The sequence below is a fragment of the Lates calcarifer genome, linkage group LG17 (genome assembly GCF_001640805.2).
Source record: "Lates calcarifer isolate ASB-BC8 linkage group LG17, TLL_Latcal_v3, whole genome shotgun sequence".
Taxonomy (NCBI): domain Eukaryota; kingdom Metazoa; phylum Chordata; class Actinopteri; family Centropomidae; genus Lates; species Lates calcarifer.
Window position 1 is genome coordinate 8,112,933 of NC_066849.1, and position 26,691 is coordinate 8,139,623.

The 26,691-nt window shown below is 39.7% G+C and overlaps 1 protein-coding gene across 5 annotated transcripts in view; it reads right to left on the reverse strand.

The window, feature by feature from the left end:
• The window catches only part of si:ch73-63e15.2 (protein strawberry notch homolog 2), a 61,265-nt gene that overhangs the window by 26,310 nt on the left and 8,264 nt on the right, over window positions 1-26,691 (reverse strand). For 3 of the 5 annotated variants that reach the window (XM_018670124.2, XM_018670122.2, XM_018670121.2), the window contains exons 2-4: window positions 20,466-20,692; window positions 19,188-19,276; window positions 12,058-12,178 (exon numbers count right to left, since the gene is read on the reverse strand). In XM_018670124.2, the coding sequence (XP_018525640.1) occupies window positions 12,058-12,178; window positions 19,188-19,276; window positions 20,466-20,573 (318 nt within the window). In that variant the 5' untranslated portion in view covers window positions 20,574-20,692. Of the gene's footprint in view, window positions 1-4,183; window positions 4,635-12,057; window positions 12,179-12,797; window positions 12,993-19,187; window positions 19,277-20,465; window positions 20,693-26,691 lie in introns of those variants that run through there. The other 2 variants (XM_018670125.2, XM_018670126.2) reach the window with 2 other exon arrangements.

Genomic DNA, 26,691 nt, shown 5'->3' on the forward strand with positions numbered 1-26,691 from the left:
TTCTTTCTCCAGCAGAAGGAAGGACAAGCAAAGTTTTATGTGTAAAGCAGCATAAGTCGAGAAAATCTCCAAGGCAGAGAGGAAAGAGACAAAAGAGAGAGCGAGAGAGAGAGAGAGAGAGAGACCGAAGTAACAAGGGAAACTTCATCTACTGTGTGTTTGGAGTAGCGCCAAGAGGAAGTCACTCACAAATGGGTGCCTTGAGGATGAGTTGGCATTTACAGAGGCATGTCTCAATAGTTTAAACTTACATCTTAAAAAAAGGACAGAAAAGCTTCCACAGTGGGCTTCTGATATGGATTTGTGAAATTTAGAAAACAGACAGAAACACAAAGCAGACAAAGCAGATGACAAATAGTCTGTAGTAACAGTAACTGTGCGTGTGTTTGTGTTTATGTGTGAGAAACTATTTGCATGTGTGAGCCTGCATCCACAGGATTGAGAAAAGTGGATGTGAGGGGAGTGTTGACGCAAGATGACGTCTCCGTTATGCAGAAATTTCAACACAGCATACCACACAGCACTTGCAATAGGGACTAAACACTGTCATTTCTAACAGTCACATGCAACATTGCCTAAAGAATAACTGAAAATGTTATTAATTTGAGTGAAATGATGAAACTGTGTCAACTGGTCATAACTTTAAAGAACACTACTGTAGTTACAAACAGTTAAGAGGATTCTATTATCTTTGGAGGATAAAAGCAGAAAGTCATGCAATACAGCTTAAACTGAAACTCAAAATTAGGAAATATTTTACCATATCCTGTTTTTACCTGTTGTATATGGGAGAGCAATACTTGATGACAAGAGGGTTTGTAACTTGTATGAAATCACTTTAAGAGTACACTTCACACTCAAGTGTATATTCACAGATTCTCATATTATTTCTTTTGTTGTCTGCATGACACCCACCCACACTTTCACACACCTGTGGTCAGCAGACCACTATCATGCACTGACTCAGGATGGTGGGCTCATTGCCCGTAAGTTGTTGACTTTGTTCCTATCAAGTCTTGACTTGGTTTACACAAATGTATTGAGTACTATGACTGCCTCCTATTACACATGACAGCTTCAAACACTCAGCGACAGTGGAACATTACCACATTTTTCCCCTGGCTGAAAAATCAGACAAGAGCAGCATCTCAACTGTGACCAACTGAACCTTTGTTTTTTTTTTTTTTTTTTTTTAGTAAGAAAACATGTAGATTTAAATGCGTGAGGTCCTTGACATTTATGCACACACGCGCAACAGGCAGAGTATAACTTAGACAGGTTAGTGGTATATAAGAGGTCAAACAATTCATATCTACAAACAAATTTTAGAGCCATGTAACATGTATGTCTTTAGACTGTGGGAAGAAATTGGAGTGCACCGAACACTGGCATGCAGACATGAGGAGAATGTGCAAACTCTAAACAGAAAGGCTCCAGCCGGGCAGCAGATTCAAACCCGGGACCTTCTTGCTGTGAGATGACACGGCTAAGCACTGAGCTGGTTTGACACCCTTAATCCAATACAAGAGAACCTGCAATTAATCTACCTCTACTAAGCTTCTCAAATTTGACTCTTTTATTTGAGACTGTACCAGTGAGGTGTTAATTCACCTCTATGATAATTTCGGAGGCTGTAATTTGCGAGGTGTTTCTAGTAAGAGTAGTACATACAGCTGTACTGACGCTCTACTGTTGTCCCTCACTCTCGAGATGCTCTGGATAAAAGCATCTGTCAAATGAGAAAAGGTAAATATAAATGTAAATGCACAGCCAAAAATGCTAAAAGCCGTTTGCACCAGGATCTACTGACAACATTATAAGTACAAAGTATTATATATTTTATATTTCAAATTTTAAAAAAATGTGACTCAATAGTTCTTGCTAGAGACACTGTCTTTTACTTTGGTGAAATTTAAAGAAAATACATCAATATTAACACATTGACTAAAACAATTAACAAGAAAAGTAGAATCTTTCTCTTTTGCCATCAGTACAAGTGACCACTGATGCATATGAGCTGAAATCATTTGTTAACATTCAAAGCAGATGATCTGTAACACGTGACATGTTCATCCTTCTGCAAAGGCTGTGTTGCTTTCTGTCTACTGTCAATGGTAATTAACCAAGGTATCACCCTGTTATGTTGTCTTTTCACCTTGCACCATCCTGGAGTTCTTCCTGTGATTTAACTTGCCACAGACATGCGATACATTTAACTCAATGCTCTTGAACTAGGTTTTCTTACTACAGACATGGTTAGAAGACTGGTAGAGGCGACATGCAAAACATGCAAGGTCGCAAACTTTTTACTTCTTCCATTCTTTGTCGTTGCAGCATAGGAAACCTGCATCCATCCTCTACCTTCTCGTTACCCCATTCTCTCCACCACTCATCATCACCCCCCCTCCCCATGCTCTCACTCATCCTCACCATCATTGTTTATTCACTTCCCGTAAGCTGCACGCCTAGGTCATGCTTGAGGTTTAATGTAAAACCAGGAAACTGACAACATGTGCCCACCGAGAGGCAGCCCTGCTGCACCTCTGCCCTTGAAAAATAAGTTCACAATTTTACTAATCTCTCTTAAAACCACAGTCAGGTATTTTGCACTAAAAACACTGTAGCTTTGGAAGAAATCAACTTAATTTGTCTAACTCTGACTGTTGAAGCCTCAAGATGTTGCATCGAACGAGGACTGTGAATTTTGTGTCACATCTCTAACACTGGAAACACATTAGGAAGGGATCATCCCCAAATGGCCAATACGAACAGGAGGTCTGAATACAGCAGGCAAAACCTCTTTGTTCACATGAGCCCCAGACTATTTCTTTAAGACAGAGAATGATAATGATATTTATGTTTGAATACTAACTACAGACGTTGCGGACAGAGACACCCCAGTCAGCTGGCAGCTCGTCCAAAAGAAACTAACAGAAGCAAGTGGGCCCAGGGCTACAAGATTATCTGTAGCCTGAGCTAATGTCCAGCCATCTATTTCACTGGCAGTGAGAAACTTTTACAACCTAATGATTTTTTTTAAAAAATTTGAACTTTCTCTTTAACAGTCAAATCACAACCAGGAGTACAAATTAATTGCTCACCTTAAGTCTGCTGTATACTTTAATTAAAAAGACATTGTTGAAAGTATGACAACTGATGGTGTAATTTCTCACATGTTTTGAGGTGAACATGGTGAGATGAGCTCATCAGCTTAATCAGAAATTCTGTGGAAATTGGCTCTGCAAGTCTTGCACTAATAAAGTCACTGACTAATGATGAGCTACAGTTCCACCCACACTGTGTAGCCTAATGAATGATAAATAAAAAAAGCAGTGGAGTTCTATTCAGAGTGCAATACAACAATGGGCATATTTAATAGCCACCCTGAAAACAGATAAGAGAGCTATTTAGCCTGACAAGATATCAGGTTCTAGCACTTACTGGAAGACAGCAAGGAGTGAGGCAGACAATCATTTGTCATAGTTCCTGGCTGGGGATGAGAGTCTCAGTGGTGCACCGGGTGACTGAATGGCTTGCCAGCACAGAAATTCACAGCCTGACTGGCATAACAGGCCAACTTTCAATAGCCAGTCCAAATCCACAGGCTGTTATTCCTTCTTTGCCATTTGTCTCTTTCAGTTAACAGGAGGTATATTAGTGTCATAACCAGATATTAAACAAGGACACTAGATCTTCAACACACTTATGAAAAACTAGTTTGAGAACTTTTTTAGGATAGATTTTCACACAGTTCAGGTCTGTCACCTGTCTCTAACTTTTCCAAAAACAGAATAAGTTATCTTAATTTCATCAATTTTAACGTAGGTCAAACTCCAGACACAAAATACAGAGTAAAGAAAAATCACAGGCCTACCTCCAGTAGAGCTGTAATCATACGGAAGTATTTTCAAAATTCATTCAAGGAAGTTAAAATTAAAAGCACAGCCATAAGTGGGTGATGAAGCACTTACTTGTATTATCAAGAAGTTCCTTGATAAGGACAATAAAAACACTTCACACACACAGCTTTGTGTTTGTCACAATTCCTCGTTTAACACTTTTCATTTACTGACCATGAGGTCACAAATAAAAACAGTTTTCAACAGAATAACAACAAGCCTTAAAATGGCAGACTTCAGATTCAGCGTAATATTTGGCAAAAAGAAGCAAACGGTACCAGTACCTTGGGAAGCGGTCGTCCCAGCTGTGAATACAATTTAGTCCAGAGCTGCATGAGAGACATGGGTCCAAACGCTGCAGTATGGGGGGGGAGGGGGTAAAATACACACACACATACACTCCTGCTTCACCTTGGATCCCTTAATGCGACAGCCTCTTCCATGTGTTGCTCAAGTGCTGCTATTCACCTTACAGCTGATGCACTTCAACCCAACTGTGGACTCTGACTAGCCCTTTCACAGTTCCTCTCTGGTTCAACACACACATCTGCCTCTACCGCAGGTACACTCTGGGCACTGAGCTCACGCATACAAACTCTGTTGCTCTCACAAACAGAGACACGGGCAAGTCTAAAACATGCTTCCTGCTTCAGTAGGACAGTCGGGCATTTGCATAGAGGGCTTAGTCATAGTGATTGAGGACTAGTTCCTCAGAGCTCAAAAAGGTGGTTGGAGAGTGAGTGAGAGAGCAGGGGAGGGGAGGGGAGGGGAGAGGTGGGGAGAAGAGGGAGGGAGGAGGGGAGGAGCTTTCAGGAAATGATGCTTTTGTTGGTAAGTGACTAGAGTTACTGGCAGTCGGGCCCATTTTACTGTACATGGTGTAACTCAACCGCATTTGTAGTGTAAACAGTATTGCGCTCTGGACCTGGCCGCTCCTCACACCCCGCTGCTTACTGTTATGTTTAATGGGCCTGGGCCACTATTTAATGATTATTATATTTAGAGACTGACTCCCTGCCTGGCTGCCTGTCTTACTTTATACTCTGCTCTTTGTCTTCCTATTTGTCTGCACAGGCTCAGTTTCAGGACTGCTGCTCTACTAATGATTACTGATTAATAGAATGATTTATAGCTTTGAGGTGCAGGGGCTGATGAGAAGAAAGCAAAGAAGCTGTCTAATTAACTGGGGAGGATGATTCACTTATGAGAATGCAAGTGCAGATCCTGATCCCAGTGGAGCTGAGTTGTCAGTAAGACTGTCAAAACATTCTCCTGTTAATTCAGTGCGTGTTTGTGTTTATCAGCATGGAAAGAGATTTAGGAGGCAAATTTATATAGTTTTCACACTCCTCCAATGGAGCTTATGCTAAAAACATTACAGACAGCTGGAAATAACAAGGAGACAGCTGGAGCGGTCAGAAATGCATCAACAGGTCAAGTGCAAGCTGCAAATGTGTCTATTCAAAGTGTCTCTCAGGCATCAGCTAGCACTTCTATCTGTGCACAATGACACACACATACACAAATACCTCATCATAGATGGACATTCCTGTTTACTGGAACTAGGGGCGCGATTGTTGAAAAAAAAAAAAAAAATTCTGGGAATCTGATGGCAAATGGGTCGTTTCAACAAATCCAAGATGGTGATCAAAGACGGTGTCGTAACATCAGTTTTTCAGATGAAATTTTTTTTCTGACAAAGAATTTTAACTCTTTAAGAGCCAGGCACAAATGAGAAGATCTGTTGTATTTAAAAACAGAAATAATGTGATTTATCCCCCTCGTCATTGGTGGAACAGATAGGGGGGGGGGTCCATTTGCACACCCAGTTTCCAGGAATAATGATATCAAGCCAGTGTGGTGAGGTACTGTAATGTCCATCTCTGCTGGACTGAAGGGGAGTCAGACTATCAGAGACGGAGTGGCGCCTGTCCATGGTGTCATCGTATGAGTGGGAATCCTCTGAATAATGTGCGTATGTGTGCGTGTGTGTGCATGTGTATGTGTTAGTGGGACATAGATGGTCACTGGGGAGGGATGAATCATTTATGAGCTTCTTTTGAATAGTCAAACATATATACACACACACACACACACACACCTTATTGCATCACACCCTAAAGAGGATCCATCCCTTCGCATCATGACTTCACTGACACACAGTTAATGTATAAGCACACTGACATGCAGTCTCTCCTCTGATTCTGATTTTAATTCCGGTTTCCATCAATTCCTGTTTCTAATTTTACTTCAGCTGGGTGTGCTAGTGCTGGCTTACTCTGGGGTGTTATGATATATATATATGTACTTTGCTGTAGGAAGTGCTTTGTTATGTTAGATAAACTACAGCACAAAATTGTTTTCACACAATAATTATATTCTTCTGTACTACTGATAACTTGTGCTAATATATTGTAAGTACAATACATGGACACTAACACAATGTGTAACTGACAGCATAAATAAAAGTGCAGCAGGTCTAAACATGGCTTTTATACCGTTTTCAGTTCTTACCGGACACAGGATAGACAGAGGTTGAAGCATCCAAACCTAAATTAAAACTAAGGTGAGATAAGGTCAGGCACACACCCCTGTGGAAAACAGTGCACCTATTAACAATCCTTCAAATGAACTTTTAACTCCTTTTCACAAACTAGGTCATTCAAAAGACTGTTAGAATGTCTTATGAGGAAGTAACCGAGAAATACCAACTGATTTATATCTTGATTTGCTTACCGCAAGAAATAAGGCAAGAAAAACAAGACAGTCCTCTATGCCAGTAAGATAAAACCCTGAGGCAGAGCACCTTTCAGTTTTACTCCTTAGATTTTCCTTCAAATAGCTTAAAAGTTAAAAAGGGGTCCAATTATAGCAAGTAGACATTAATAGATATATTGTGCATATTTAAAAAAAAAGATTTCCTTATAATTCAGCTTGATACAGTTAATATACCTGAGAATTACAGGTTTTTTTTTTATTTTGAACTATGCTGCTCTGCACAAAATAAGGGTGTAAAGAAGTATAAGCTTTAAGGTCTATGGAGTTGCAAAACTAAAGTTAATGCATGCATTACTGGAATCAGTGGACCATGGCATTTTCTGTGCAGAGATACATGTTTTTCTTGCTCACATGAGTGCTCAGGGATTTTCTCCTACTTCAAATACATGTAGGGAAATAGGAATGCCATTGCCTTTGACAGAGACATTAACCTTTAATATCATCCTGGTCTTTGGAAACTGAGAAGCAGCTAACCAGTGCTTCTTACAGCTAGGATGGGTTAAAGTTGACTATGATGTATTGAAAAGAGCTGTAATAGCAGGCCTGATGCAAATGAACTCTTCCTAGAAGTGCACTGTGCACAGGGGAGCATGTGTGTGTAACAGTGAGAAGAACCGCAAGTATGTTGCAAGAGACTGTGAATATGCATAAGTGTGTCTTAGTGTCTGTACATGTATATGTACAGTATGTGTACATAGAGTATACAGTAGGTGTGTTGATGTACCTTCTTGCAGAGTGCTGTTCACTCCTTTGAGGTTAGCCAGAGTGGTTAGTGTATGAGGTCTTTTTTTTTTCTTTTTTTTGTGCCTTCCAGTAAGTCTTGTTTTCATTCTGACGCTCCGCGTATATCTTCACGTACTTCGGATCCACAAATGACCCGAGTTAAGCTTGGGCAGGTGTGCATGTGTGACTGTGGCAAAATGTGCAACAATTCTTCAAACCACAGTGAAAAGTAAGGATTAAACTACTCTGAAAGCAAAGCACTAGTGTGTTTTTCATGGTACTAGTAGCATTTTTATCCAGATTTTTTTTAAAATTACCTCTGTTGGTTTGTGCATGGCTCAGCAAGATAATGGAAGCCACAATCTGCCAATTCTTAATTCCTGTAAAGACTTAATAAAGATCAGTTAATATGATGAAGCCTCAGTTTCGTTTTGTCAAAGTTTCCATTGTTTATCATCATTTTATTGTGACCACGCTGAGTGTGTTGATAATGCTTTTTATGGCATCCCTAGTTTCCCAGTAACTCCAAGGAAAGGATTAGGTGTGCAACTATTGTTTCTGGGGAAGTTTCCTGGAGAGTACTGTGCTATCTGGTCCTGACATGTCATATAATCAATTACTGTACACTGTAGTAATTTCATAAAGTGATTTCCTAGATCTATGTAATATTATATCAAAATCTTTTCAATTTACAACTGATTTATAATTACTTGCAAATTAATTTACAACATTATTATATATCAATATGATGCCTCTCAAGATAAAAGAAAAAAGTTCCCGTGGAAATTTTTATTATGACCTGAATGGGACATTTTCTGGTGCCACTGAAGCATAGTTGTATTGTTTACATTAAATGAATGTTATTAAAAACATCTTTCATCTACATCACTGAATAGTGATCATGTATTCTATTTCAGTTGTGAGCTAATGATATATTGCAATTGACTGATAATCTAAGGGATATCGAGTCTCAAAGGGAAGTCTATTAAATCTAATACAAACAAACATTTGGCTCTTGTTTTCAAGTCGCCAGCAATCTAGAGATAGACATCCTGTCCACATGCTGCAACAGTGTGTTGCCTTACAATATGAGGATATTCCAACAGAGCTCTGCTGCATAAACAAACTATAACACTGCAGAAAGCTGTGCAAACCAAAATGACTCTACAGCCCTGACTGAAACAGGGAACTGGCTGAGGTAAACATGGCAGTCACCTGACAAACAATCACTAAAAAACAGTCACATAAAAAATTGTATCCAGTCACACTTGTCTAAATGTCCTCGGTGCTGTCACGGTTCAATAACACAAAGAAGACAAGAAATCCTGCTTTCTGTTTTGTGGGCATATTGTGGAAAAAACAGGCAGGGTCGCCATGTGATGGGGAGAAAAATGGAGGATGAAAATGGGGATTGAGTGTGAGGAGGTGGATTAGTCATGATGACCCCGTGACTTACATTTTCTCTGCATGCCTCACATGGCAGGGAGTGTCCAAAACCAGAGAGAACAGCTGAGAAAGCACAACACAAGCACAAAATGTCTCTCTCCCTCCCTCTCTCACTCACTCACACAGGCACCAGGACATTCCACGTCTCCAGTGCCAGGAAACCAAACTTGCTGCTCCTGAAGGCACCAATCATGACAGAGCTAATTTAAACTCAGACACACACACACAAATGACAACGGTCATGTCACACTTTTCTAAATATGTACACAGATGATTAGATCCAACATGTATCACATAACCAGAAGCCCTTGTAATTAGATGTAAGGAAGATGCAGGCAGATGGAAAACTAGGGAAACCCCACGTGAATCACAAAATCCATGCCCGTGCTACCACACGTACACACATGATGACACATTACTTTCTTGTGTATGAAAGCCATCATTTGTAGCCTTTGTTTTTGAAATCCCCCCTCCAGCTTAAAATACTGACAAAACATTTTCATGTAACTTTAAGCATTCTTCTTTTTTTTTCCACAGAACCATAGCACTCATCCACACACCTGGACACAAACATGAAGTGAAACTCCTGTGTGTAATTTTTCTGTCTACTTGTGCTTCCCTTCAGCTGGTTGTTAACTACAGTATACATTACCAGTCATATTTTTAGAACGCCCTAATTTTTCCAGTTGTAACTGAAATGTACATAGTGTAATGTGTCAGAGTACTCTGAAATTAAAGCATAGGACAAAAAAAATAATAAAGGTTTTTAAATATAATTTTAAAATGGAATCATGGAATGCGTTTTTCCCCTTAGGAAGTTTATTACTGTCCTTTTTTTTTTTTTTTTACCATTTAAGGTAATTCATGGGACTTTCTGCTGCTTAAATTTAAATAAAAAACTGAAAAATCTTTACTGGTAGTGTATCTTCACAGAGATGTTTGGAAATTTGAGGGTGTAACAAACTCTGCATATATAAATAAGTCTAATACAGCTTCAAATCCAACATCAAAAGCTTGAAAAGTGCTAACATTATGTGTGAATGTCTTACCATATTTAACTGAAGTGAACGTCAATGTGAAAATGAGTGTGCAGTCCAATCCAGAACACACTATTCTTGCAAGTGTTCCTGTGCCAGCCACATAATAATGTGCACCTGTAAGGACCTAACTTAATTTGGCGAAACCTTGCTTAACATCAAATTGAATAAACTGTTAAATGCCGTCTTGAGCTTTTATCTCAGGCTATAAGCCTGTAAGAGACAGGAAAATCCTTCAGTGTGAAATTATCTCATTTATAGTATTGTGTGGTTAGTGTAAGTGGTTTATTCAACATTTGTATTTCACATTTGTACACAGTTGTTTCCCCTTTTCCATTAGAATTAATTTAATGTAGAATTTATTAATACTACATTCAAGTCTTGTGGTTGCTGCATTAGATGTGTGTAATAAAACAACCTACATTTACTGCTTGTTCATGCTTATCTCACACTCATTGGGTTTCATTATCCAGCACTGTTTTTCATTTGTAGAAAATCAACTGTGTACTGGTTCAATGTAAGTGTGTAATTTAACATTGTAGGATGTCGTTTCAGTTTCTGTCTCAATTTAAATGGGTCAAATCTTCAATACAAAAAGACATATTTTTCCACTTGCACTTAAATGTATCTGGCAATGCAGATAGTAGTGGTTTCAGTTTTATCAACTCGGAACCTGATTTCTCTCAGAGATGCTGATCCGAGATTAATGGAATTTCATTTGTGGTCTTCAAAGCACAGAAAAGCTAAAATATTTTTTATCATTACAACAGCCAGTCTGATAGTGCTTAAAATCAACAGTATATACAGCTATTCCTGGTCTCTCTCCCTTCCCCTCTTTCTCCTCTCTCCCCCATTTCTCTCCTATCAGCCCAACTGGTTGAAGCAGACTGCCGCCCACCCAGAGTCCAGAGATTTGTTAAATGTTGACCTTACTCTGTAAAGTGAATTGAGATAATGTATGTTAGAATTTGGTGCCATGTAAATGAAACAGAATTGAACTGAATTAAACATGAGCATATCTTTCCAGAAACAATGTCTAGGTTATTTTGGATAATCCTCAGACCTCACTTTTTATTAGAACCACTAACAGTGTTCTTCACTTTAAACTAGTCCCTGCTCTTTGAACAAGAACTAAACTTCACACAACAATATGAATTTGTGAGGACAGTGAAAAGACTTAAAAATGCATAATCAAGGTAAGAAATGTCCTTTTCCTTGTGACTGCTGTCACATCTCACCCCATGTCTTATTATTTACTGCTCTGGCCTTATGTTAAACCAAGAAAAACGCCTGAGTGCTCTGCCTTTTCTACTGTCAGGCAGGCTAATGATGAGGTGGATACTGCCGGTTTGCTTGGTAACCCATGACTGCCCTTCTTTGAAACTCATCATCATAGTATATTGTGTTTTAATATGGTTCCATAAAGGAGCCCATCAGCTCAGCCCAAATAGGCTTCAGATTAGAAACTCACTGGTCTGTGTCATTACAGTTGGCTCCTATTCATACAACAATTACTATAAGGAACTGGCTGGACGGACACAAAAGTGCACAGAATTAGAAAATGCAAATAATGGACAGTAACGATCTGGAATTGTGGGCTAAATATGTGAGTGAGTGGAAGGCTGCACCTTTATTTCACCTTCCACATCCACAAGAATTTCCCATCCTGAAACGGCTGTCCTATTCTAATAGTCGTATCCCCGGGGCAGTGATAATCCTAAAGACACCAAATTATTCACAAAAGCCTAAGAACACCTCAAGAATATTCTCACACCTTCAAAACGTTCCAGAAACATATCTTGCTTTGTGGACTCGTTCCAAGTGCGACTGAAAATTACACTGATTTGTGAAGATGTGGTGTGGAAGTGTAGAAGAATGTTAAATTACAGTGTCTTATTAATGACATGCCTTGACAGGCATGGGGCAGGTACTGCTGCAGTCGTCTAGACGACACTAGGCTTTAATCAGGCTGCTCTATGGTAAATTAAGCTGAGCTGAATACACACAGAAGACGGGATGAAAGAAGTGGGTGGGAGGCATGGCAAATTGTGTTTGAGTAGGTATGACTGTTTTCATACTGGCTCTTGTGGGGATTACAATGAATGTGTGTGTGTGTTACTTTAACGCAAATATAAATATGCCAACATGCATGATGCCAGATGTATCAAACCAACCTGGGGGAAATCTCCATTTCTAGGGAGGTTGAGGGAAAAGTCCACATCAGGGAATCCCGAGTACATGTCCATGTGCACATCCGGAGTGGTGGTGGTAGTGCTGCTGTTCAAGTGGTATTGCCTGGATGAGAAAAGAAGAGGTTTAGTGTGTTTATCTGCTACTTACCCAAGTTAGACTGACACATGCTGTTTTCTTCACCCTCATACAAATTTACACCTTACAACTGCCAAGCACAAGTACACAGCCTTCCACCACTGTACAATAAGAAGCTCCAATAGAGAAATGAAAGTGGCACTAAAAAGCATCTCATGTGATTAAGTGGTCACAGTCAAAACAGTACTAGATGGTGATATAGTGTTGATATACCAAAAACAGGGTGATCCAACACTATAACACAGCACTACATCATAGTTTTATCAATTCCAACACGTCCCGTAAACTAAACAGGAGAGAAAACGTTAAGTTTTGTTTGTCGACAACACACTTTAATTATGGAATGGGCTAACGCCAGTACCTAAACATGAAGAACTGTGAAAACAAACACTACTGAGGTGTTCAAAGCTAAAACCTTCAACTGTGAAAGATAAAAGAAGGATAAGAAATACACATATACATAGGTACAACACAGCACAAAGAGGGAGAGGTTTGAAAATGAAGGCATGTAGATGGAGAGAGAGAGAGAGGAAAGAGAGAGAGCTCTACAGAAAGTCAAGCGATAGGGAACAAAAACAGCTCCAACCTGTTGTGAAGATCCAGTGTCCACTTTTTGTTAATACCAACCATTCTCCTTTAGCCCAGTGTTAGAATGAGAGACTGGTTTAAAGAACTCATATCCCCGAACAGGAGATACTTTCATTTTCTTACTAACTACAAGTCATCATAATGTAACTTGCAACACTCACAAGGTGGATCCACACTCAAAATGAAAGCAAAACTAAACTGTCAAGGTGGAACTGTACCCACGCCGTCCCATGTACCTCTCATCCAATCATGTGCCAGAGATCAGGCTCAGAGGGAATGAGCTTGGCCAAAGCCATTCACTGGATTTGGCTCTGTGGCCTGAGCCAGAGATCAGTGAGACTGATTGATTTAAGTTCAAAAGAGGATGAAAGGCCAGCCCTAAGCCAGCGTATAGAAGCCAGTCTATGAAAACATGGTTCGTGTGATTTGTTTTTTTTTTTTTTAACAACAAAAACAACAACATGCAGCAAAATTCAATAGTTAACGATTTCCATGTTCAAATGTTTTATTTTTAAACAGTATCTGTTTTAAAGAAGTCATCTTTAAATAACCACAAACTTTTGGTGGCAACATTTGGCTGCTATGGCTCTGCAAATAAAAAATTAAATGTATTAAATGTTGACCTACGCATTGGAAAAAAAAAAAAGGTTAATTAGAATGATCATAAGCGATAAATATAAACTAGACAAAAAGGTCATGAGATCATACTGGTAAAGAATCAATTTAGTTCTCAGAAAGCTCATAGCTCAGTGAATGGTAACAATCATCCACACTGGAAATCCCCCTCCTGGCCCTTTAGTCAACAGTGATATGACAGTGATATTATTACAGCAGAAGTCTTGGCAGGCCAGCATCAGCTGCTTTCCAACAACACAAAGCTGGTTAAGGGCTCTTGGCCAAAGGAGCTGATTGACTTACAGTGTACATGTAGCCTTCCCATACTACACAGTTTGCAGTTGTGTATATATTGTCACATGAACCTTGTTATTGTTACACAATCTTTTATTTGATCTTAAACACATACTGGCCTAGCTTGTAATAATGTTGTTTTAAGACATTTGGCTTCCATCAGTGGGAGTTTACAAAGATATCAGGTAATCATCTAACAACTGGCTAGAATCAAGTTTAACAATGACTTATTCCCAAGTAATGCTCATATTTAAAGGCTTAAAATGTCAACTACTGTACATTTTTAAACATTGCAAAGTGGTTCAATCATGAAGTTTTCTGATGCAGTTTGTTGTGAGTGCTGCTCTTCAAAACATGCTTGATTAGCAACCAGTCAACGCTGCTTAAACACACTGACACCTATACTGCAGTATAACTTGAAATTACTCAGAACACACAGGTCAAATTCAAAATGACAAATTGATTCATCATCTTATATTAGCAGGGACTTTTATGTATTTGTGGAGACAGAAACAGAAAGAGCACTACATTAGTGCTTTTGCTAGTTAACAAAAAGTGAGAATCACCCCTCTTATGCAACAGATAGCATGTTTTACAGCATCTCACTCTGACCAGGCAACAGCTTTTAACAGAATGAGTGTTTTAGGGTGAAATCTTATTCCAGGTACAAGTTTTAATGTTTTTGAAATACTATGAATTTCTTACTTCTCAGAAAGAAGCAACAAACAAGTGAAGATGTTTCAGTCACTGACCCCTCATAGATTTTTTTTTTGGAAAGGACAGTGAAGAGAAGATAGGAAACGGGAGAGAGAGTAGGGGAATGACATGCAGTAAAGGTCCGGCCGGATTGGGAGTTGAGTCAGGGACCAGCTACTCAGGGCACTAAGGCCCATGTGGTATGCGCCCTAACCATTCAGCTATCAGGTTGCCCCACCCTCATAGCATTTTGATATAACATAAATATGTTGGCTACATGTAATACATACCTTACGTTCAGGTAAGTAGCAGGACTGCACCAAGATAATTTAAACAGAATTCAACAAAAGACAAAGGTATCTTGAAGCTGACTATGGAGAAAACAAAATCCCTTCATAGTGACTATCAACACTGTGCTTCTTCCCTAGAAGACTAAGATGTTTATCAAAGAGTTCACTGAACAACTTGAGACTATATTGTAAACCCTGCCAACAAACAATAACCAACTGCTGATTCTTTGGAAGAACCTTTCCTCCATAAGCACTACCATGAAGCCTGACTCTCACGCTATCAGCACTGTGCAATGAATGCACTTTGAGTAACAGCACTGGGAAACACTCCAGTCTGGCTGCGGGCAGTATCAACAGAGAATAACACAGAAATGGCAGGCAGCAGGTCATACTAAACTTTGGAGAAGGGATATCAAAAAGCTCACCTCAAGCTTCACTGTCTCATTGCATCAAAAAGAAAATGGTAAAAGAAAGAGGCTCTGATGTTTCTGTGTAAAATCTCTTTGAAATGTGGTCTGTACTGTGGTCCTATATATCCACAGAGCACAGTCTGAGCTTTCAAGATTGATAACTAAAGACTGTCACAGACAATCAGAAATATACAAGACATAAAAATAGAAGCAGATCAGTGGTCTGTTACTTATTTTTCTGCTGTAAACACCCAGACTCAGCTGTGTGGGACAGACCTAACCACAAACTATTACTGCTGTTTGCTGAAAAGATTCAAAACAGTGAACTTCATTTTCCCTCTTAAATATGTTTGTAAAAAAAGAAAACATGAACACAACAGGAAAACCCAGTGTATTTTAGGCAGTCCAATAACATAACAATCACTGTGGAGGTTTGTCCTGCATTAAACTGTATTTTTCTTTTGCAGTGGTCAGCATATACAATTCATTATCACATTTTTTTGGCACATTAGTGGCCAATGAGATTCACTACTCATCCCCTTTAAACACAGGGCTGCTTCCCACCATGACGTACTCACATTTTGGGAATCCTGTAGAGAATTTTCCTCAGAGGAAACTTATTGTCTGGGACGTGCTGAGTTGCAAATGCAAATACAGCAGCTCAAATAATACTGCTAAGAAGATGTTCCACGTGTTATGATCTCCATGTTTTCAGTGCATAATGCTGCGCAGCTTTAACCTGGCTTCACGATCTGCTGCTTTCTGTCTCATCTGCAGTTAAAATACCATCACAGTGCCAGAAATAAAATTCAATTCAAAATGTGGTCTACTATTAAACATGAAATATGATTTGAAACTATTCTTAATGTTCAATTTGGATAGGAGCAGTAGTCTACTTAATGTCATGTTACAGCAGTCACACAGTTATATATTAATGTACAGTTATGCTGCAATTCCCCTGTCCATGACCCACTATTCAAAAAAAATATCATAACAGTCTGGTGCTGGGTCCGCAAATTGAACCAATGGATCTGTAGTACACAATTATGCCTAGACAGTGCAAATAGTCAATTAGTAACTGCAGAAGGAACAGACACCTACTGCCTTCAGATGGCTGGAGAGACTCATCAAGATAAAGGAAAAGCTATAAGCTTAGGCTGGTAGCTGTTATTGGATGACAGATGACAGATGATAGATAGTGGTCAGAGTGCCTCATCAATCTTTATTCTGTCTCGCTGGCATTAATTCCATAATCTAAATAACACTGTGGTCTGTTTTTTCTGTATGATCAACTAGTTGAGAAATGTATGAAGAAAGTGGAAAGATGAGCAACTCCTGAATGAAGACGTTTGTGTGATCGTAAAGGTGTTTCTATGTGTGCCTTCATAAAATAAAGTGACAAAATATTACACAGGTGTATGTGCAGGTGTGCTGAGCTGTAGACCTGCTCAGAGCAGGCAGGCATCATCTAACTGCTCAGAGCAGGCAGGGGCCTGCATGAGGCTCAGTTATCCTTGGTGCCAGGATTGCAGTGCGCTGCTTTATTGGCAACGGTACACCCTCTGCTGTGTCTCTGCCCTCAGCAGGGTGCTCGGAGAGTCACCAGGGTACCTAACAGGATGAGGAAATAACCTCAGTGCATCCAAGGAAAACGCTCGTTCACTGGTGCAGAGCCATGCTCCTTGCTGTGTGCCAACACCAATTATAGAGACACATTACTACTAATTTACGGATTTCACTGTTGTCTATTATAAGGCCATTTTAGTTGAAGGGGTTTACACAATCAGGTGGACACTAGACAACAGAACTGACTTTTTATTTTAAATACTACCTTTCAGAAAAAGTGAAGCGTGACTGAGGAGGTTTGAACTGGGTGAAGAACACAAGCAGAGATGTAGATAGATGACTGTGAGTGATGGCAAAAAAAAAAAAAAGTTGTAATACCTTGGTCAAATTCAGAGGAGATACAAAAAACCTCATGATCAGAGTCCTGGATCTTTGTTAAAAGAACTTAGAAGATGTCTGCTAGGTCACTCAGGGACAAAACATTTACCAACTGAACTAACACCTTTTTAAACCACAGGACATTGTTCCTTTATAACACTATGATTAAGAGGTAGATGATATTCAGTCACACCATTCATGTTCTAAACCACAGATTTTTTTTTTTGATTGTGATATTTGTATGTTGTAAGATGAAGAGTGAGATAAGGGTCTTATATAAGCAGCTTGATGTCAGAAAATTCCACTTTGAGTGAACCTGAAAACCACAGACTGAGCTCTCACGTCATCTGATACTTAAACAAAGAAGAAAACAGCAATAACAACATAAAACACCACTGCTTAAAGAAACACTTTCTGAGTTATGTTTAGTATGACACATTTGAGGTTGACTAAATTTATGTCATTTCAGAAGTTTCACTTCTAAAAACATGAAAGGTTTTTCCTCTAAAATAAAATAAAGTCCTTAACAATGGAATCACAAAAGAGACACTGCAATTCACGTATCATGGTAGAGCTTATTGATGTAAGAAAGGAAACCTGTATCACAACTGTGACACATGGTTCACACATGTGTCATAACAGCATCAAAGTTATTCAACTATGTTGTATAAATGTCAACAACATTCAATTAAAATCTCATCTCTCATAGAAATCCCTGTTCACTAAAGCTGAGCATGGGTCAGACAAGCAGCCACTACCCTGATGCCATGTGGGAAAACGTGTTGAACACTTGCTTTTCAACTACACACAGTGTGTGTTAGGCTGTGATCTCTGTCAAAATCCATCAAGTGCACAGCACCACTGTGGCTCAACGGATGCTGTATCTATAGACACTGACACAGACTGTAGCTGCTTCTGCGTGGTCGAGAGCTGCTTACTCTACAAGGCTGATGCAGACAAGGTGTTGCACAGCCTTTGACACACACCTTGTGTGGGAAGAAAGAGACAAACACCTCTTATTGAGCAGTGAGGTCATAAAAACAGAGATGCGTTGCAAGATGTCGCGATTAAGCCCCCCATTAAAGCTGACGTCAGGCCCCCCATCACAGGAAATGAAACATGTCCGATAAAGGAGACTATCCCCAGTGACATAAGCTGGTAATTTAGAGTCAAGTTAAGAAGATGTATTGTATTCTGGTCACTCCAGGTTGTCAGCAATGACATAATGGGATCATATCAACTGTAAAAGTCAACACAAGATTTCAAAAAGTAATGTCTGAAACATTTTAGGCCTCACAGTGACAGTTTTAAATTCCATGTATTTCAATCACAAAATAAGACTTTTGTGTTAATGTGGGCTGGTGCATAAACATTTTTTAGCGCATTTTAAAGCATCACATCAATCATTGCACAAAAACATAGCCTGAGATTTACTAAATTAAGAATGAAGCAGTATCACTTCCAGTTCAAACACTAACACACACAGTCTTAGATTGATTTTCAGAAATATTCAAATACAATTCATTAGCAACTTTATTAATTATTTCATACTTTATATCTTATAATAGTCCTGTGGACACATACTATGTAGCAAACACCATAAATGCATAATTGTGAATTTATGGTATTTGTCCTGTGTAATATTAATACAGTGATTGTAACAACATGTATTCCTTTTAATGATTTGAATGCAGTTTATTTTTGCATCTCCGTGTCATATCAAGAAGGTCTACAATTAAAGAGGAAGTAAGTTTGTTTGTCATGTGGATGTGGCTGTCTCAGTTAATAATGCTTTAGTCAAATTTACACACCATCTGCAAGACACCCACAACACAAACATCACATTTGCAACAACTACATTTGGGACATTTTGTTTAGCTTATGGGTGAAACTCATGTGGGTAGTTATCGCCCAGTTCCAACGGTTAACAGACTTCAATCTAAAGTACAGTGCGTGTTGTGAGAACTGAACATGGTATTTGTTATGGAACAATCTCTTCATGCCTCTCAACTGCCATGTACTACTGCACAGTGCATAACATTAGTTTAAAGATGCTGTGTCTTTATTTTGTGATGTTTTCAACTGATATACTATCATTCTTCGCTAATTGTGAATGTGTGTGAGTTTGTAAACACTTACTGGTTTCCAGATTGCATAGGGCAGTGTATGCTGTATCCAGCCTGCTGAGAAAAGGATCCCCAGGATCCAGAGGACGCGTATATTGAACTCTAAAACACACAAAATAAAAATCTGTCATGCTTTGATTTTAAGTGCAACAGAGTTCTCCTATAGTGGGTAAACATGAACAGCACAGGCTCTGTGTGTTCGTCACTCCAGTGGTTCATCTTTTGACAAAGAAAATGCTATCATCACCATCACACCAGTGCACCTTGCCATGCACTGGTGAAAAACTATGGCCAGGATGTTAAGACAAACCTCAAACTACATGTTTTCTCCATATGATCTCCAGAACTGCATACCACATGTAACTGACGTCAGAAAGCATGCTGACTTCACTTTGTTTCAGTGTGACTGTGTAAGCCCTTAAATGGTCACTTCAGCTAAATTACAAAACAACTATCCCTAGAGGCTTCCAGAGGCAGAGAGTTTCAGTTTTGTGTCTACATTTCAGAAATTCTCCAGAATTTCTGTTACTAATTCATTACAGTGGTGGTTGATGGAATTTTGTTTGTGGTGCTCGAAGACTTTGGTTTCTTCAACAAAAAGTACTTCAAATTAAACCTGAATCCAAAGGTATTTTTTCAGTACTGTGAGTACCAAATACAAAACTCTGTTTATCGTCATGGAAAGTCACAGTAGGAATCTCAGATGGCAGTTATCTTAAAACCATGGCACATAAAACTATCTGCATGCCTGTATAACACCAGGGAAAAGTGAGAAAATTTGGGTGGCACAACTTCTTAATATTTGCTCTCTTCTACATGGGAATTGGAAAATCATTCATTAGCAGCTGTGCCTGGCAAGTAATACCACAAGCAGCAACACTTCCTTTCTCACACATTTCTAGATGACTGTTCTACCACACAGATGTCACATACACCAGTGCTCAGATGTCTAATAGTAAATATTTGAGGTGCTGTATGTTTAAGTTTAGGAACTGTTGAAGTCTATGTTTACCCATGATGCAGGATATGAGATAGAGGGAAAATGGAAAGAAAAAGCCAATGTTCAACCCAGTTTAACTTTATCACCATTTCATTCAACACTTATATCCAGCACTCCAAGGTATGAATGCAACATTGTGTAGTTACTACATAATTAAATCCATTTAAGCAAAATCTGTTGGGATTGCTGTAATAAACATTGGTACAATTATTAATTGACTAATATTTTCAACAAAACAACAAACCAATGTAAGTTAAGTGAATATGGATGCAAACAAATGCAATAATATACCTCCATGTTAGAGGGGGCCACTGAGAACAAGCTGCTGTCCAGCTGAGGGCCCTCTGGATGCAGGTAGTTCTCCCCGTCCATGGCCAGCGCTGAGGGGAGGGTGGGCATCAGACCACAGCTTCACACATGACCACCAGCTGACTTAGGCTACGCACCCTCTGACCGCCACCCACGTGCTGGCTGTGTCCTAGGTAGTACTTCTAACAAGGGCAAATGCTCTCCATGACCTGAGGCAGACAGTAGAGAGGTAGGGGGCGTAGAGGAAAGGCAGAGACGTAAGAAAAGCTGTTTTTACAGCATAGCGATCAATATCACATCAAAATACTGGAAGTATATAAAAAGCAAAGGTTAGTAAATAAGTCACTAAAGTCGAATGCTAGACCTTTATGGCTTCTTTAACTAAAAAACAGTGAAGGAACCTAAAAAGGGAAGAGTAACATTATAGGTTGTGGCTAATTTCAAATCTTTTAGAACATATTCTAATTAAAACTTAAAATTATTCTTGCATTGTGAGTAGTAAAAGAGCTATAACACTGGCCTACAATGGAAAGAGGATAAATTTTATATAAACACATTATTACAGACACTATAAAAACTGTAAACACAGGACAAACAAAAGCATAGCAGGGGTCACAGTAAGCATAACAAACCTGCCATAGAATATAAATATATCTACACATGGTCATTTGAAGACACAAATAACTTTGTATGAAATTAAAGAATAAAATACATTAAATCAGAATAAATGTTAGTGCATGTGACAGTACATAATTACGTTTATCTTTATCTGAATTAAATTAGACAGATAATTGGCCTTGCACTTCAAGACTGACTCTAGCTGCCTTTGTCAAGACACAAACTGAATTCAGATCTTATTCATAAAGCAGGGTGTGAGCTTATATTCTTATTGACTGACAACCTAAAGGTTTCACATTCATCAGAATACCAATTAAATATCACTAATTGGGAGGCTGATAACAATGTGAACCATATAAAAGGCAGATATGTTGAAAACCTAAACAAATGTTGACAGTACCATACATTTTCACAACTATAAAGCATAATCAGGCATCATGCCCTTTTTTCGTAGGGGTATGTGTGTGTGTGTGTGTGTGTGTGTGTGTGTGTGTGTGTGTGTGTGTGTGTGTGTCTTTTTTTTTAATTTTTTTTAACAACTCAAACAGTGCATATGTGATATAATGACAAGTTTGACCTGCTAGACCAGACTGTCTGGACACAGACAGAAAGCTTCCTGCAATGCTAACAGTCTATCTCTCTCTCTCTCTCTCTCTCTCTCTCTCTCTCTCTCTCTCTCTCTCTCTCTCTCTCTCTCTCTCTCTCTCTCTCTCTCTCTCTCTCTCTCTCTCTCTCTCTCACACACACACACACACACACACACATTTAAATAGCAAAATGAAAGTGATATGCTGCATATAAAAGCAGGGATATATTTTTATGTTGCACTAGTGTTTACAAACATCAGGATTTTTACATTGGGTTTATCCCTTTGTTTACATTTAAATCAGATTTTCCCATTCAATCTGTCTTAGACATGCTCTCCTATAATTGGGAAACTGACCACAATGACCTACTTTGTTCTGATATGATTTCACACAGAGACCAAAAAACACTGGAGTCAAAAGCTGGCAAGCTTGTACTTCTGCTGCCTACTGCAAAGGTTTGATGAAAGTTTAAGTCAGCTTTAGCTCACTATCCCTGTATGAGCACTTAGACTCTAGATCTGCAAAATATCAAAAAACCATGACTGATTCTATGTTACTTCCAGATTGAAAGCTTAACAAATATCCCACAAATCTAACCAGTCTGACAGATGAATCAGTCCAACCTTTCAGCACTCCACAATGCATGGCTGTGTAATGTCAGTAACACTCCCTTGCCCCAAACTAATCAAACTGTTACCTTCCTTCCCCTCTCGTTTCCTTCATTCCCTCCTCCAGTTTGCCCCCAATATGGAACATAGGCCAGGCATGTTCACTGGGGACAAAGCTGAGGTAATAAATCCTAATAGAGTTCATGAGGGTCTAAATAAGAGGGCCTTTGTGTGTTGGAGTGTGTGCATGTGAGTGTGGTGTAGTGTGTGTGTGTGAGAGAGAGAGAGAGAGAGAGAGAGAGAGAGAGAGAGAGAGAGAGAGAGAGAGAGAGAGAGAGAGAGAGAGAGAGAGAGAAACAGAAAGACCTGACCCAACATATTCACCACTCACATAGCCAATACACACAAAAGGAGGCCATTTTACCCTCAGGCTGCCAGTATGATACTGTCCGGATAAGGGTGAAGCAAATGTGGGGAAAGCCCAAACGCAAAGAACAGACTGGCAAACATCCTGGGCAGCAGGTCTTAAGCAAAAGGATATTAAATATTTGCTGAATATGTATGGACAGTTTCCAGCCTCCAAGGTCCAGATGAAGGCAAAGACAGGAAACCAAAGCAGCTCGTGGCTGGTCAGGGAGTGTGTATTGAGAGCCCTGTGAGGCCCGTTTGGTGTTGCAGAACTGTACTGAATGCAACACCCTAAGGACACAGCAGGCTTGGATGCATCAGTGCTTCTTAAATGTCTTGCCAGTTCAATTTAGGTGAAAGGTCAAAGAGGCAAAACAAATCTTGTCTTTGTCCCCTTTAATTCGATGCAGGCTACAGGTGACGCAGTCTAAATGTTGTTTTGTAGTTCATATGAATTGGTTAACATGCAGTATTCAACCTGGGTTGATAATCCTACATTAGCCCAACTATAAAATAAAGCCCACAGAGGAAGGAAAATAAGAGGAACAGGATTAGAAAGTGAGTGTAAGTGTGTGAGCAGGACAAGGAAACTAAACCAAAACTTAATTAAGTTACTTTATTTGATATAATTTTGTGATTCTATTGAATTCAGTGGTTTTAGTCATGTTAATGAAACTACATTTGTAGACTCAACTACCTGATCAATGGCATCCCAGTCTGACAGCACATTCAGTAGCTTACATCATACACAAGTTTGAAAGGGGTATTTGATAGAGCTCAACTCAGTGATATATCAATGTATGTGAAAGCCAGAATACATAATTGCCCAGTAGTATAGTCGCATCAGTATACATTGTTCAGCAGATGAAATGATCTGATCAATAAGTGTGACAGCTGAAAACGCAATCCTGATTAGCCTTATTAGACGTGTTTTTATTCCATCACCCTCTTCACCCTCAGACCACAGCTTACCGCCACCAATGCATCTTTGATTTATGTTAAACACAATGCTTAACAAACAGTAATTCTTTCCAGCGTCCTCCCGTAATGCCCCCCACCACCCAAAGCCACCACTAATATGCCAGTTACTGTTTCTTAGCAACAGAAAAATGTCTGCCTTTTGCTGTCCCCTCTTCCTTAACCCCCACCCCTCCTTCTAGCCTCTGAGGATAATCGATACTGATCATTGTAAGAGTGGTCCCAGATATCCTCTTCCTGTAAGGCCTCTCATTACCGGAAAACAGCAAAAACCCCTGCTGCTCCAAACCTCCACAGAGAGGAAGAGGGAGGCGATGAAGAAAAACTATCAGTGGGGAGAAGGGGGTTAGAGTAATGGGAGAAAGAAAACAAAAGATAAAGAATGAAACATGCCCACTGCAGCGCAGGGCATACAAGGAGCTCATTCAACTAAAGGCAGCACACACATAAGTCATTTTTATAACCCTGCATGGTTATTTTAAAAATGTGTCTACTTTGTCAATATCTGAATTTATGACCTGTATTAAGACTACTAAGAAAAATGTGTATGTCCTGTATGCTGAAGAAGAAAAACCTAACTCAAAGCCAAACACTTTTTTGTGTTATTGAGCAGCGTAAAGAGAGAGAGAGAGACGCACTCTTGCAACGTAATCTGTTAAATCTGTTAATTACTTCAAAGGTTGCTGCTGGTTTTTGTGCAGCCCCCTCCCATGTGTCTCTCTCCCTCCATCTCTCTCTCTCTCTCTCTCTCTCTGGGTGGCCTGATGCAACAGCTCTCTGCAGGGAGATTAGGCCATTTCATGTGCAATAATTGTACAATCTTTAAAAACTGAAACGGGCCTAAATCTTAGAGGAGGGACTGGGCTGCAAATATGAAGATTTAGTAAAGTTTGGAACAGTTTTTTTCAACCATGTGGCTACATTTTAAGCCGCCGGTTCCCCCTCGGCTGTGTGAGTCACTGTGCCTGTTCAGCCAGACAGAGGTTAACAAGCAGCACTGCTCTGTCACTTCAAAAACACAAGATGTGTGTCTATTACGTGTGTTGTTAGTTACAGCACCCAACATGTGCTCGCAAGTGTCTCTTAGGTGAGAGCTAAAAGCGCAGTCTGTGGGAGCAAGGACTCCCTGGTTGAATCGCTGGTGGCCTTTTCCTGACTATCAGTGGCTGCCAGGGCACATGGGGCTCATCCAGGGAAGTGTGACTTCCTTAAGCTGCTAAGTCACGATTAACGCTCACGAGGAGAGCAACCACCCTGCCTGGCGCGTGTGCCCTCTCACTCACAAATACAGACACACATGTGAAGTGTTGATACACAATCATACTGCCACACGCAACTACTAACTATTTGTGTATGTAAGAGAGTACAGCTGTTTTGTCATCTTGCACAAGCATGAATTTACCTAGTGTGCATTTAGGTAATATATATATTGGCTATAGAACATGAATGTAGGGCATGTGTCCCTTCAAATGCAGAAGCAAATGCAGAGCTAAAAGCAAGCGTAGGACAGTGAGAAAATGTTGAATTCTTCTAAGGTCGAGACAGGAGCAGAGTCTCTCCCATCCTTTTGTGTCTCCTATCACTACTTCATTTCCTTGTGGATGACAGTGTAACTATGGGAAACAAACATCTTCTGTTCTGTCCTATGGCAGAAAAACATTAAGGTTCATTCTTTTAACCTCATCCCTTTGTCCTGTTGTCAACTGTGACCTCATCACCTCTCTTTACTCCTGTTCACACCCGTCTCATTGCTTTTCTCTGGCATACTACTAAATCCTTCTTAAGGTACTGTGCAAATCCTTGAACACAGCCCTGCTTCATAGCGATCAACCACATTCTCAAAATCAGCTGCACAGGCTGCATAGGGTGTCTACAACGGAGGCATTTTAGCCCAGTTTTTCACTTCCATTTTGGCCATTGCACACTGGCCATATGACAGTTAACAATAAAATAACATGAGAATACATGATGAGATTTCAATAATGTGTGGGTATATCTCTGTGTATCAAATGCTCTGTCAGTCACATGCACAGCACTACTGGCTAAATAGGTCCAGTGTAGAAACGGCTTTTGCTGTTTTGCTGCTGAATCTGTTTGCTGTCACGCAGTGTCAGTGTGGACAGGCCTATGAGTGGAAATGCCAGTAAAAAGGAATGGATTACTGGATTATGAGACAATGTATGATTAGTATATGAATTAGTTCTAATGAGTTATGTACCAGTTCAAATTTGTCTAAACTTGACTTTTTTCTCTTTGTAGTTGTTGTAACTGTGTAATTGTTACATCTCTCAGTGGTGATTTTAGGTTCCTTTGTAATCATCTCTTCATGGTTATTTTGCATCTCTTTGGGGATGTCTTGAGTCTCTTTGTGGTTGTTTTGCATCCCTCTGAGGTCAGGGGTCCATTCAGTAATCCATCCTTGAAAGTAACACAGCTGGACTGTCTGTACACTCACATGTACTGTAATGGTGCAGGCATGCACAGGTCTGTTGGTATCTGTCACTCTTCTGCTCTGCTGTGCATTTGTCTTCAATACTAACAAGCTGGCTGACGACAATTATTTAATCCCAAGCGCAACACTAACTCATCACCAATCTGAGTCCATCAGCATCACCAGTAATCACGTTAGAAATGACTGGGGCTCAGCTGCTTTACACCAGAGCAGCAAGGGGGCTGTTAGTTGGTTATGATTGCCTAGACTGGCTGGATTCATTAGTTACCGTGATGAAATATTCATAAAAGGAACAAGTTACTTCCCTGGGAAACGCAAGGCTCTGTCATTCAAAACAGCCTACATTATTAATCAGCACCTTTTTCAACACAAAAGGCCTATACTTGCCACTGTGCGCACGCACACACATGCATGACAAATACCCTTAAGCATATACGTGGAAGACAGAGACTTTAGCTACCTATCTATTCCTAGCTCCTCCCCACAAACAGAATTTTCATTCAGTATTACTGACATTGCCATAAAGGGGAGGTGAACAGCCCAGTAACCGAGTAGGA